Source organism: Cicer arietinum, chromosome 4 (assembly GCF_000331145.2).
Source record: "Cicer arietinum cultivar CDC Frontier isolate Library 1 chromosome 4, Cicar.CDCFrontier_v2.0, whole genome shotgun sequence".
NCBI classification, from domain to species: Eukaryota; Viridiplantae; Streptophyta; class Magnoliopsida; order Fabales; family Fabaceae; genus Cicer; species Cicer arietinum.
The window spans coordinates 7,097,983-7,113,730 of NC_021163.2; the positions used below are offsets into that span (position 1 = coordinate 7,097,983).

Consider the following 15,748-nt stretch of genomic DNA (forward strand, 5'->3'; position numbering starts at 1 on the left):
GAAGGAACGGTGCTTCAAAGCAGTTACCTTTTTTTTCTACCTTTTATTAATTTATTAATAATAATAAATTTATCATTTTTTATTAATTTATAGCCATTAACTTCTTTTTAATTTATTAAATAATAATAATTTTGTAACCATTAGCTTTTTTGTAGTTAATATATAACCGTTAGCCTTTTTTTTTTTTCCTTTAATTACGATTGTTAGCTCATTAATAGAAACAATTTGTTACTCATATTTTTTCTTCACAATTTTTGTTGCAGAAGTTTGTTAAAGTTTTTATTAAAATTTTAAATTAAAATAATGTATAATAATATTAATTAGAATATTTAAATTAATATTTTAAGTTATAATAAAACTAAATATTAATGTATACATTAAAGTAATGGAATATAATATAATTTTTTAAAAGTTAAACCGTAAAAAACGAATGAGTTGATTTAGGGTGATGTGGCATAGTAGAACTTTCATGTTGAGTTCACCGTTGGAGTAGAAAACTAGTGAATTGCTTCAAGATGATGTGGCACAGTGGACCCCATCTAAAGAACCCATTTTGAGTTCACCGCTGTAGATGCTCTAAAGAGAAATTGCAATTCCTATTAGTGAAGATCCGTTACATTACATTATAAGTAAAAAAAAAAAGATACGTTGGATTACAACTATTAATATATTTTTCCTAAATCTATCAATATACTAGTATTTTTCCACCATTAATAAACTACTAATAATAACAATTGAAAATAATATCGTGATCAAACAAATATGCAAAAAAATATAAAAACGTACCGATTTGATTCCCATTAGATCAATGGGGTAGCAATGAATCAAATATTGAGTATCTTCAAGATTCAAAGTAGAACCATCAACTTCATCCTTGCAAGAGACATTTCCCTCATTCCTTATTAAAACTCCATTAGCATCAACATGTTGAAAAGAAACACTATCATCATTATTAATCATCAAACTAATATTTTGAAAACCTTGTACAATAACTTTTCCATCTTTGGTAATCAAATACCATCTTGTCCCTTGGCGATCATCAATGCGACTTATATAATCCATTATCGCATTTGTTGAAAACCCAAGAGAGATCACTCCTATTTCGATTCTAGCTGAATTGATGAACAAAAGATCATAGTCATGGTTCCACTTTGTTCCCAATGATGTAAAATCATGTGAAATATTTTTTGTTCCATTTATCCAACTTGCATTGATAGTGTTGTTATATATTATTGCTTCCCCATAAACTTCTCCATTTTCACTATTCACGGGTTGAATATAATATAAAGTTTTATTTGAGGCACTCCCATTAGAAGATGAGTTAGAGTACATTGCTAGAGTTTGACCATCAACATTGTAATATGTGAAAAAAAGACCTTCCATTCCAATGTATGAGATTTGTGTTAGGTAAGGAATTGTCACCAATGCTTGAAATAATAATGGAGCCACCTACAATGGACAAACCATGACAATTCGGTTAAAAAAATTATTTTATAAATAAAAAATAATCGAACAATTATATGATTTCGAAGGAAATACAAGAAGTAGGTATAATGTAACTAACCTTGGTGTCAACATTAGAAAAAGAGATTTTGGTAGAATTAAGTGTTGAATTCAATAATGTAGTAAAATTTGCTGATGACGATTTCATTGAGTTTAACAATTCAGTAGAGTACTCAATTTCGGATTGCAATTGAGACACAATATTTTCCGATAACAAATCTACACTTTTCTGAATATGTGTATCCATGACATACCAACACGGTGTCAATGAGGCCAACACTATTAGCACACCATATGCCTAAAAACAATAACACAACAAATGCTTGTTAAACAAATTGTTAATGTGTTTTATATAATATTTCTACTTGAAGAACACAACTACTTTAAAAAACTTTAAAAAAAAAAAAATACAATAACTAATCTAACAATAAAGAATTAATATAATGGTGAAACTCATTAACAATTTGTTACAAATCAAACTCGAAGAAAATAAAGAAAAATGGCATGGACTATATATTAAAAGGATAGAGATACCAGCAAGATTATGAAAGATGAAGGTCGAAGCAATCCCATCGATGAATTGAGACTCATTGAGTATTGTGAAGGTGGTGAAGATCAACCTTCTTTCTGAAATATGTCTCCATTGGAAACTCCATAAAATCAAAAATTGTAGAGAATTTTTTTATTTTTAATACATATCTCATATTATTATTATATATGGCAAGGCATTAGGAGAAAATATCTCTAAGAATATTTGATTTTCTTTGAACAATATTTTCTCCGTAATCGGAACTTAATCTTGTTCATTACTCAAATCTACCAAAAAAATAAAAATACAATTTAACTCAATCTTGTTCATTACTTATTTACTCATATAATCAAAAATTTAAAAATTTCCTTGCTAGAACAATATTTAAATACAGATCGTCTCTGCATCAATTAATTCAATATAATAAAAGAAATAAAAAAAGAATTAAATAACTTTTTTTATTGACTTTGTATTATTGTGAATGATCAACTCATATAGATAGTGTTTCTGGTCTCGAAAGTTAGGGAGAAAAAAAAAACATATTTGTACATTGTCTAATACTAATAAAAGTAAAACTAATTAAAATCATAGATGAAGCTGAAATTGCAATAAATAGGAGTCAATTAACCTTATGACAAAAACTATATAACATGCAATCTTCTTGGAGATTTTCGCAACGCAACCACTTCTTGGAACCACCTATCAATAGAGAAAAAATTCCTATATTCTTATCCGTACCTTTTTACTTTTGTAAGAGCAAATTTCATCTGTAACAAAAAAAAAAATTCATTACTATTTTTCTTTTTAAATCAAATAGTGTGTGGTTTAAACTTGTAATTTTTTTTCTCCAAATTACCCAAATTCTTTATCAAAATTAGCTGAATTCCTAGTGACTTGATTTTGTTACCTTTTTAAGACTTGTATACAAGTATTACAGAGGATCATTATATATATTACGATAGATTTAGATTTTCTATATCTAAACTTTCCTCAATCTCTATTTCTCTGTATTTTATATTTTTTTTTCAAAAAATTTTAATTTAAATTAAAAGATTATATTATATAAAACATACATCTAAAATTTTACGTAAATTTTAAATTATTTGATACATCAAAATTATATTTGATGTAATTTTATTGAACAATGTTAATCTTTATAAAATTCTATAACTTATCAAGTGATTTTAATTTTTGTGAAATTTTACATATATAATCTATATATATAATATAACTTTCCATCTAAAGAATTTATTTATTTTTTAAAAGTAAAGTTAAGAAAAATATAGAAAAGAAGAAAAAAAGAAAATATCAGTTCAAATTGAGGGAAATTTGGTTCGACATGATACAAATTCATATTGCAATACTGCAATCTATCCGAAAAATGGTTATCTTTTTTACTTTTTGGACAAAAACAGTTGTAATCTTTTCTAATAAAATATGAATAAAAGGAATAAACAACAAATTTTATCAGTGTTACTTTATATATGTGCATTTGAAGAAATACGACACCTGTTTTCTTATTTCTATTTCTAGAAAACCAGCACATTGTTTCAACTAAAATTTTATAAATAATTTGCAATAAAACTTGGTAGGAAAACCACAGTAAGGAGTCTTTTTCGTTATATATTTTTGTTATATTCTAGACGGATTGACTAACTAAATTATTAATAGTTGATTGATTTATTGATTTTCTTGGGTATTCATTGTATTTGAATAAAATAAATTTGTATTCTCTATAAAACTTTATTTTTAATTTTGTAAAAAATATTACATGTTTTAATTTTTATAAAAGTTTTATACAAGTAATTTTAATCTCACCTTAACATTAACATATATTATTGAATAATTTTTTTTTCCAGATATTTTTATAATATTAGAAAATGTTCCTACACATAAAATAAAATGATCTTAAAGTTTGATTTCTCATTCCATATTTACATTACTTTTCTCACGAGTTTATGCCGTTTAAAAAATTCATATTTAATTTCTCTCAAGTTAAATTTTTTTAAACTTTTGTACAAGAATTTTTTATAATATTCTAAATAAAATTGTAAAAAAATTATTCAAAAATTTAAAATTTAAATAATAAATAAACATGTTTCATTAGAGCAATGACTAAAAGGGCTTGAAGGACAATTTTATAAGGACTAAAAAATGTAATGTTTTTAAATATAATCTAAAAACAAATTTTTGAAATTTTATATGGATTAAAAACCTATTCAACTCAATATGTTTTTAATTTTTAAAAATTATAATGCTTGTTTTTAGTCTCTATTAAAAAAATTCGCATTCAAAATTTAAAATATGTCATTTTTAATCTTTGAAATTCAATTTTAGTTCTCTTTGATGTTTTTTTTCTAAAAATAACTTCTTTATGTGTTTCATCAAGATAGAGGGTTATAACTAAATAGTACTCCCTCTTTTCCTATTTACAAGAAAAAGTAGGTCAACAAAAATTGATTTATTTGGTATAAATTTAAATTGATTTATTTGATAAAAATTTTGAATCGAATATATCAACTTTTATTGATCTATTTTTTCTTATAAATAAAAACGGATGAAATATTTCTCTATACATACTATATCACGTATAAATATTCCACTTCCACAAATTAAAAAAAATCCCATCAATATTACAAAAGTGCATGGACAAAAAATTACATATTTAGAAAATTGAGAAATAAAGATATATCACTTTTTTAATAAATGACTAAAAATGAACTTTATGACATTTTGGGAGCTAAAAAGTATATTTAACATTTTTCTTTAATAATGACGACACTTCCTTGATTTTATTGTAATAAAGATTTTATATTTGCATCCATAAGTTAATTAGTACCTCCATTCATTCAAAATAAAAGAATTATTGTCTCTATCTTTATATGGAAAGACATTATTGTAAAAATTGTTAGATAATATTATTATATATTAATAGTAAGGGTATTTTAAACATCTCTATTTTTATATATATATATATATATATATATATATATATATATATATACTAATTGTAACTCTATTAACTTTAGTTTAGTTCATTCTATGTTATGAAACCCTAAAGTGGTTGTTTCTCTTCTTCCTCTTTTCATTGTTAACAAAAATAATTGTCTCGTTAGATCTTTTTTCAAACTACAATATGCTTTAATTATTTTTTCCATAAAAACACTCCTAATTAAATTGAGATAATCCAGAAATCAATATTTTTTTTTTGTCTTTTTATAATTAAACGATAGTTAAAAGAGCATATACATTATTTATAAGTTTAATACAAGTACTATTTTTCTTAACTTTTGTGTATTGGTCAATAAGAAAATAATGAATATAGAGTTGTTATGTGATAATGGCTGGTCTTGGAGGGAAGGTTTAATCTTATAGTAATAATAAATATAATTATAATCGACAGCTTTGCTTCACAAAAAGCAGTGATTTGATTTATTTTATGTATTATAGATTTTATTATCATTGTAATAAGATATATCATTATCTTATTTAAAATAATGATATTTTTACCAAAAAAAATAATATATATTTTTACTTTTGAAGATGAAGTTATAGATCTTTTGAAGATGAAGCTCTTCAATGGGTGAGAGAATTGATCCTCTACAATATCTTTTTTAATTAAGATCATAAGTGAATTTTTAATTGTCTACACGAGTTTATTGATCAGGTCTCTAAGTTTGGAGCTATTTCGAAGTCTTGCAAACTCACTCTTAATTCTTTTACAAACTATGGTAGTAGATTTGTTATAGGAGATTTGATAGGTAATATTCATGGTATTAACTATCATGTTAAAAAAAGAATAATGTTAACTATCTCATTGCTATTGCGTCTATCAAAAGGAAACTTTTATAAATTAAAATTTTATTTACGATTTACTAAATCATAGTATAGATAAAAAAAAGCTTAGTTTAAATTATAATGAAAATTATATTTTTTTTTGTAAAACTTTGATTATGAGAAAATTATTAATAATAATTTTGAATTAAAAAAACAAAGAGAAAAATATTTAAATAATTAATAATTATAATTTTTATAAGTGTAAATGATGTTTAAGTTAAAAATAAAAAAGTTGATTATATTTTTAATTTCTATAAAAAATATTTCTACTTTTAATCTCCAGAATTTCTTAATCATCGTTCTCTGTCTATAAAGGATTAAATATGTTAATTCATTCTTTTGAAAAGCAATAATGCCTTTTATAAAATAAAAAAGTAATGTTACTTTTATCCAAAAATATAATAATACTTGAAAGTCATAATTTTGTTTTGACGTGTGTTTCAATTAACATTTAATTTGACAAAATTACAATAATCCTATAATTTTAATGAAAAATTCAAAATTTATATTTGACGAAAATCTATATATTTTTGCCTAAATCACGATCAATTAAAAAATGCACTCAATGAGTGTGCTACGAGATGGCTGTCCCATACTTCCATTGTACATGTTTTGGAGCACATCATTTAAATACACACAAAAATATATAATTTATTTATTGGCTAAATTACATTTGTGGTCCCTTAACTTAATTTCAGGTAACGTTTTAGTCCTTTATCTTTTTTTTCCCGACTTGTATTTTAATTTTAAGTGACAATTTGATATTTTATATTTTAAAATTTCAACAATTTTATCCTTTTTTATACAAAAATTCAAAAAAAAATTCAATCAAAACTCATAAAATTAATTATATTCTTCAATATAATACAAATTTCATCAAATTCGTAACGCAAATCTTCAATAAACTCATATTTTCATACTTTATTTGATATTGTTAGCCTTTATTTATTTTAGAAATACACATTATTTAATTTCTCTTTTAAGAATGTATGTGCGCCTAAATATGGTGTTAAAATCCACTTTGTGTTGTTGGGTGTGGTAGATAGGAGACACTATCATTAATTAATAGGGCAACGGAATATGCATTTCAATGTAAATTCCATTTCTTATTTTTTCATATAATAATAAAGTTATACCCAAAAGTTGGAATTTGACAGAGCATCAGCATAATGCTCTTATACACAAATTAAATCAAATAACAAACTATATATCATGACTAATGTGAGTGTCTTAAAATTGCAATATGTGGTGTCTCATTGTCTTCATCATCTCCATCAGAAATTGATGAGTCATCATCAGGATCCTGATAGGAAGAGGAAAAATAATTCATTAGTTATGTGGTTGCATATCAAACTCAGAATATGTGTGTGTCCAAACAAAAGATGTTGAAAAATGGAAAGTATTGAACCTGATTATAATGACGCTGGATACTTTTATGAAAGGCTCCCATAGTCCTAATAATTATGCACATAGGTATAATAATTCCAATGGCCCTTAGCATAAAGATCTACAAACACAATGCATAATGTTAGAATATCAATTATAGTTTTCTCTCATTTTTAATTTTAAAAGTGGAAACTAATTAGTAAGTACTTACTGTAAGAATTGTAAAGGGATATTCTTCCATTCCATTTGTAAGCAAAGCAAAAAGATGTCTTAAAAGTAATATGAAAGTAAACTGCAAAAACAAAAACAGAAAAACAGCTACTTAAACCACTTTTAGAGTTAGCTTAAATTAATTTTCAAAGTTTTGTAAATCTGAGGGCCTAAATCACACAATCACGCAAAATCAAACCGTTAGAATTTTAACTTAGAAAATTGAAATTGAAAGACTAATTTACAGTATCCATAACCTGAATAGTGCTGGAAATAGGTAAAGGTTGGATTATACTTTGCAATTTAGTCTACTTTAAAATGTTGTTTAATTTTAAATTATTCCTTGTTATTGGTCAATTTTTAAGGTTTGATTTAATATTTTTTAACTGAGAAGTCTGGAAAGTTTGTTTAAAAATCTACTTCGCTAATTTTTTATGATAATTTACAATGTTTAAATTGTGAGGATGGGGTAGACTTTTATAAATAGACTAAGAAGTTAATATGTTAACGAAATTAAGTTTTATTTTCATACCTCAATCTTTTAGAGAATCTAACATTATAATAATACAGTTTAGGTTAATTGCAGTTTTTGTCCTCTTATTTTAGCTGAATTATAAAAGTAGTTCCTCTATTTTATTTATCCCCAGTTTTGGTTCTCCAAACAGAATTTTGGTCCAAAACTTATGAAGTTTGATTTTTTTGCGTTTATTTAAGTCACAACACGCCTCAAAATCTCGTGGTACATACCTGAAATCTATAATTATCGATTAGAGAATCCAAATCCTAAATTTACTATAAAAAAAATTATGATTGCTTATCCAATCTCCTATATTTACTCACTTTATAAATTTTTTATCACATCTTAATTTAAAAACGGATGAAGAAACTTAGGGACATATAAAGAACTTTGTAAAGAGAACGAAAAGAAAAAAATGCATAAGCCTGAAGGTCAATGCCATATGGAAACAACACCCATTGACCACAAGTAGGCAATGCAATCAACATTGGAGTCTTTGACCCATTAATTATCTTCCAAATCTAAAAATGCATGTATAGACCTTTTTATGATTAGCAAATATACTAGTACTAATTAAATTTAAACAATAAGAATAATCCCACAGTCTCTACATAAAGAAAATAATAACCCCCTTTAATGTTGATTATAAACAAAAAAGTTAAAAATATAGTAATGCTTACAGCAATTGCGAGTGATCGAAAACAAGACGTGGTTCTATCTGCAGCATCTGTGCATTGAGAGTAATTGTTGTCTGTTGTTACAGCTTCAACTTCAACTTCAACTATACCAACTACTATTCTTCTGTTTAACGTCTCTTCCTCCCCCCTTGATATTTCAAGGCTCTCTCTGTCAATTGCATTGCGTTAGCCCACTCATATTTTAATTCTAAAACAATGTCCCTTAGAATTATGGAGTGATTAAGGATAAATAATTAGTTGCAAGGCACTTTGATTGAATTCCACGCTGGAATGTTGAGTAACATTCACAAATTCCAAGCCAATAAATTTAAAATTAAGTTGCATTCAATTTAAGCATGTGACCATATATATTCAACTATATACGAATAATTATATAATAGGGGAATCACCTAATGCTCAATGCTGCATCAGATTTTTGAGATTTCTTTGGCGGTGCTGTATATCCAGGTTCATATTGCTGCAAAAGTAATTATAATAAATTAAACTTAATCAGTTTTTCTTTTTTTTTTCACATAAACAAATAACAAACACCACATAAAACTTACACATAAATGTTAAACTAGACATAAGTTTATAATTTCTAATCATCAAATATAAACTTTTTCCATTAAAAAATATGTAACTCAAGCTTTTGGGTTAAATTTTCTAAAAAACAAGCTTTTGGGTTAATGAAGAGGTATAATAATAATAATAATAATAATAATAATAATAATAATAATAATAATAATAATTATTATTATTATTATTATTATTATAATATAGACCCTATGTCCTAAAATATAAAATGGAAATAAAGATTAAAAAGAATTAAAATCAAAGTTAGTTTTGTCTTCTAAAGAAAGAAATAAGCATTTCAATATAATAATAATAATAAATTATATTATTATTATACAGATCCTATTTCCTAAAATATAAAATGGAAATAAAGATTAAAAGGAATTAAAATCAAAGTTAGTTTTGTGTTCTAAAAAAAGAAATAAGCATTTCAATATAAAAATAAAAATGAAATTTCAATGCAGAAAGAATTTAACATTACACAGGTTTTGTAGCATTTCAGAAGAAACTGAAGCTTCATATACCTGTAGACAAATTTCACAAGTAGTATTTCCTTTTTCATTACACCATGTCTGAATGCAATCTCTATGAGCAAACTACAAAGAAACATAACACAGGTATTGTATTGATCATTAGAAAATTCCCAAAATCAAAATGAAAAAAAGAAAAGTGAAACCCAGAAAAGCTTTAGGAATTCTGATTTTACCTTAACCGTACCAGAACAAGCACAAGGAGCTTCTAAGCTTTTGAAGCTCTCAAATTCTTCTTCGTGACATATTCTACAACGAGGAAACCCAGAAAATGATTTTAAATCATCAACCAACAATACAACTTCTCCCATGTTTTTTACAACCAAAGAGAACTTTGTGTTTCTTAAAACTTCACGCTTGGTTTTCAAATTGTGTCTCGTTGTACTCTGTTTCTCTCTGTTCTCGTTTCTCTAAAATATGTGCTTTATATATAAAATTAAAAATGTGGATTTACAATATTGTCCTTGTATTGTTTTTCAAGAAAAATAGTTTGTCAATATTGATAAGACCTCCCCCCATTTTTTAATTATTTTTTTTGTATTTATTTATCTACTTCCTTTTTAACAAAATTATTTATATACCTTTGACCCCTTAAATTGGTAAATAGACTTACAAATGAGAGTCAAAGAAAACCTTATGTTGGCCTACTTGGAAGCATAGAGTATTTAAGTTGGTCAAAATAAAAGATAGAAAACATACAGGGGCATTATTAATTTGTTGAAGAATTCCTTGATTTTATAAAGAGAAGTCTAGAGCTATGGCAATATAAATTATGGATATTTTTTATTTGAGATTTATCTTTTTTATTTACCAATCTAAATTTTTATTTACCAAGCTAGGGTTAAATAGTAAATATTTTAATTTAAGATGTTACTTTTTTTTATTTACCAATTTAGGGTTTAAATAAAAAAATACTTTAACTACATTGATTATATATTTGAATTATTACCTCCGTCTCTAAATATAATATTCTTTTAAAAAAAATTGTCTTTTTTTATAAGGTCATATTTAAATTGTCAACTGCATTAATTATTTTTTTATTGACTTATCAATAATTAATATATACTTTTTCTATAACAAATAATAAATACTATTATAAAAATATTAATTAACTATCTCTTGAGAGATAAAATTATAAAATCAAGATCAGTTGTCCACAGATTAAATATCATATTCAACTTTTTAAATTTTCATCAATTGATTAAAGTGATCTTATTATATTAAGGGATGGAGGTAGCTAGTACAAATATGCAAAAGGTGACATTCAAATTTTTAAAATACTTTTAAAGATGTATCTTGTATACTTAATAGTTGTTTGGTGAGATTTACAGAAAGAACCCATGGCCTATATATAAATTCTTTTAAATTTATTTGTATGAAACTCTAATAAACATATTTTAACTTAGAATTGAGTATATCTATGTTTGCTTGAAATCAACTTTAAGTTAGGAACGAAATAATCAAAGAAAAATGTTTTTCTTTCTAAGTCTAAATGTTAAAAGTTTAAATACTAAATAAAATACAGGGCTCAAATGAAGAAGAAAAAAAAAACCAAACGTATAGTGATTTGAAGCTATAATCAAAAGAATAGAGTGTTCGAAGCAAACCTCACTAGAAGTCCTACAATTTGAATGGTAGTTTTTGCACATAGCAAGTCCATTTGAAGAGGCAATTTCACATGAACAATAAGCATAACAGAAACCTCTCCAAGAATGTGTGCCAATAAAAGTATAGGACCGATATAAATTATTTTTACATGTCCAAATAATGAGATTATCTATTAATGTTGATATTATTAAATTAAATATTTTAAATTCGAACTCAAATTTTAAAGTTGTGTGTGAATTTTTTTATAAAAAGATAGAGAGACGTAGACACTGCAATTATAATTGAGATATCACTTTTTATTTTTATTTAACTCAAGTTATTTTTTATTTTCATTTGCTTAAATTAAATGGAGCTGTTCATTGATGTAACTGTTAGAAAACTTAGTTTAAGAATAATTAATTATATTGAGTAAAAAATAATGATTAATAAAATTGTTATTTATTTACTAGTGCTATTTAAGAGCAATGTCTTTCGCTCAAGAACGAAAAAGAACAATATCTTTAAACGATGAAATATAATTTTTTTAGAAGAGATGATATAATTATTATAAAAAATTTATAAATAAATTAGAGTTAAATTCAAATTTAATTTAATAATTTCAACGTTTACCAAAATTAGATGTTAAGGATTAAATTTGACATATTTTATTAAGTGTTGTCTTGACAAATTAAATAATGATTATACTAGTTTTCTTCTCTGTCAACTATAGTGACATTACAAATGCAAGAATGAACTCAAATATATACATGAACTAATATTAATATTGTAAGAACGGCATAAATAGAAAATTTATTTATATACTTATTCAATTTTTAAAATAATTTTGAACTGACAATGCACTGTGCATGTTCTTAAATAGTTTATAAAATTAAATGAATGTATATAAATTAGAAATAGGGATAATTTATGTTCAAATTGATAGTTTAGGAATAATTTATTAATTTCATCGCCCCCTTACATAATTATAATTTTTATTATTAAATAATTATCCAATGAATGACTTTTGTTTACATTAATTACACTGATAGTATGGTCATTAATCTCTTATTTTAAATACATAAGAAACACTAATTCCAATTCCATGGAGTGTAAAATGTTCTTTTTAGCAACATTCAATAAGATTCCTTATTCTCTGTCCCTCCGCGTACAGTTCGAAATTGCCCTTTTCATATTTGAATATCTTCCACCAACGGTAACAAAACATTCGAGACAAACAAAAAAAAAATTGAAATCATTGAGTTTGAGTCTCTCTTTTTTATTATTACAAAATATTCGAAACGCGTCCACCGAAACCTATGATTAACTGATCCGGCGGGTCTTCTTACCATGCCACGTTATTTCATTTATATTTTTCCAACTGTATTGAGAATAATTAACACGAACAACATATTAATCATGATTGGTGGAAGAAAAAAAACATATTCATCAATGATCTATTTATCTTACAGGTTTATCATTACTTTACCTCCAGGTGTTATTTGATAGGAGTAAGCAAAGTGATTGCTCTACAAATTAAAATCGATTTTTGAACAAGTAAATGCATCTTTGGTATTACGCTGATATTCTTAGAATTATGGTAAGTTATTTTAATATAATTTTAAAAATAGTGATTTTATTTAATATGAAATATTTTTAAAATAATATAAAAACGATGACTTGTCAATTTATTATAATTTTGGTCAAAGAGTCATTCACATATTTAGTAAAAAAACATGATAGTAAATAAATAAATAAATTGTTTCTATAATTTCACGTGTTTTCTTTATTTTTATATTTTTTTTTACCGCATATCATTTCTCTTTCAAGTATACATTAACTATATTAAAATGCAAAATTAATTTGTGCACGAGAATTTTTTTTTTTAAAGCTAGAAAATTATAATGTCATTGATGGAAAAAATAACAGAAAACGAAAGGAAAAAAAAAAGATCAAAAGTATGTGAGGACAAAATCAAAACTAAAGGTAAACAAATTTAAAATTATATCTATTTTAAGAGTTATAAATTTTAGAAGAAGGTTGATTTGTTTCCTAAATTTATACATTTGTGATTTAGAAGTAACCACATTAAATTCATCATGAATGATAGTATTTTCAGTTGAAACAACTTAATTATTTAAATTAGTTTTATCTCTACTTCTCAAAAAATAGAGACATTTTTATGATTTTTTGTTGTTAAGACAAACTCTAAAATTAAAATTTCGATGAAAATAAACAAATGTTAATTATGATTCTAAAATATTATGTTAATTTAATTTGTGCTTTTGAGTGAATTAATTCAAAGATATGAATCAAGTAAAACAAAGAAATCAGATAAAAACTGAACAGATAAAAAACCAAGAATATTCTGGACAAAACAGAGAATGATCTCCAAGATCAAGACTAATCGTCACAGCCTCTTGACCAATCAATCTCCACTATTTCAACGAGTTTTTGCCTCTGAATTTTATACTAAATTCATCAATATATGGCAAGGAACAAGTAGGATCCATTTCAGTCAAAGAAGGCTTTCAAATCATTAAGATAAAATGTCTCAAATTAAGCTAGTTGAAACACTCTGAATCTTCTTCAGCCAAACTGTCAAGAAAGTTAATCAATCTTGATCTATACAAGATATCATGCAGTCATCCAGAATGATAAAAAATGAACCTCCAGATTGATTATCAATCTCCAAAAATTCAAACTGACACTTCCAGATTGATAATCAATCCTTGTTTCTGTAGAATTTCAGCATTGATCTCCTTACTTTTGCAGAAGTTCATAATCATTCACCATACTGTTTTGGACAGAATCAAGGCTCCATATCGAAGTTGTAACATCAATAATTACATATGAAGCTTCAAGGATCATTAAACACAAAAGATTTCTGATCAAGGCTAATGAAACAACACCGGTCAAACAAGATTCAAAAATGTTCAAAGGCTGAAATATTTTTAATCATATATATTGGTTTTGGTCAAAACTAACAGAGCACTACCAACATCTCTTTTGACCATTATTAAATGCTCCAAACACCTATAAAAGAAAGGCCAATGTCCAAGAAAAATGTAGAAGTTCAAGTGCTATCAAGTCTCATAAATCATTCGCATTCACATACTTGAAATTTTCATTTTCACAAAGAAGAATTAGTTCTAAACTTTTATATCATGTTGTGTTATTATTACTGAATTCTTTGTAACGAATCGAATCTCAAACAAGAGTTGAGACATCTCAGATTCTATCAAATAATCTCATCAATATTGTAAAAATCAAGTTATAAGAGTTTAAATATAGTTTGAATAGATTGTAACAAATCCTATCAAGATCGATATGTGATTAATTTGCTTTATGGGTGGAAAGAAATCGAGCTTGTAACAGATCAAGGTTGATCTAAGCTAGGTGTTGTAAAACCAAAAAGGTTCTTTGTGTTGAAACACTTAGTGGAAAATCTCACAGTTGTGAGGACTGAACGTAGCCCGAGTTGGGTGAACCATGATACATCTTTGTGTAAACCAAGATACATTTTTGTGTGGTATTCTTTCTTTTATCTCTTTATTTATTAAGCTTGATTGATTAACTGAGAAAAAACATAAATTGAATTTCTGTTTCTAAGCAAACCAATAACATATTTTGTTTTCTGGTAAAAATCAAAAACATTCTCCGTTTTATGTTTTCTTAACCAAGATCATTCTTGAGTTAAATATATAGTCTTTTTCAGAAAATTTTAAATAGATACATTTACAATTCAAACCTCTATTCCTTGTAAATCAACATTACTACTTCATTCATATCATGAATACCAATAGGATATGAGTTTTTGTGATATTATGGTTTTTGCTCTAAACACGAAATTTGTGAAATCAATTTTTCATATACAAAAGACAAAATTTGTTATATTTATAGTGAAGAAAAAATCTATATAACCATCTTTTATATTATTATTCATCACAAATTAAAATATTAATTAATCCACACTTTTAATTTACGGTGAACAATTAAATTCTAAATAATTTTTTTCTTAAATCAATTTTTAAATAGTTATATTTTTCTCTGAATTATTTCAATTTTTGTTGGATGTTTTATCAACAAATTCATTGCATTTATTTCCTTAGGAAATAATAAAACACTAGATTTGTGGGTAACATAGTAATTTTATCTCCAAATCTTCAAAGGTAACCTAAAAAAACTTTTTACATATATTTTTTCCGTCTCAAAATGATTATCATTCATAATTTTTAATATAATTTTAATTATTATTTTTCTTATAACATCCTTTAATTATTACTATGTACATAATTTTTAAAGTATTATTATATATTTATATTAATGATAATACAAAATACACAAATAATTAAGATGAATAGTTTTATAAGATAAATTTTTTCTTTTTTTGAATTAT

The 15,748-nt window shown here is 24.9% G+C and overlaps 2 protein-coding genes across 2 annotated transcripts in view; both read right to left on the minus strand.

The window, feature by feature from the left end:
• The window catches only part of LOC101494269 (histidine kinase CKI1-like), an 8,102-nt gene extending 6,008 nt beyond the window's left edge, over positions 1–2,094 (minus strand). Inside the window, exons 1-3 of the mRNA XM_004495986.2 lie at positions 2,038–2,094; positions 1,565–1,801; positions 787–1,449 (exon numbers count right to left, since the gene is read on the minus strand). Coding sequence (XP_004496043.2) covers positions 787–1,449; positions 1,565–1,801; positions 2,038–2,094 — 957 coding nt within the window. The remainder of the gene's footprint in view (positions 1–786; positions 1,450–1,564; positions 1,802–2,037) is intronic.
• A 4,833-nt stretch (positions 2,095–6,927) lies between these two features.
• Positions 6,928–10,161, minus strand: LOC101504360 (uncharacterized). Its single transcript, XM_004495849.4, has 7 exons — positions 9,942–10,161; positions 9,760–9,831; positions 9,070–9,137; positions 8,663–8,828; positions 7,467–7,547; positions 7,278–7,376; positions 6,928–7,172 (listed from the first exon to the last, which is right to left on the minus strand). The coding sequence occupies exons 1-7, from the start codon at positions 10,074–10,076 to the stop codon at positions 7,086–7,088; spliced, it is 708 nt and encodes a 235-aa protein (XP_004495906.1). The 5' UTR covers positions 10,077–10,161; the 3' UTR covers positions 6,928–7,085.
• Between the last annotated feature and the right edge of the window lie 5,587 nt (positions 10,162–15,748).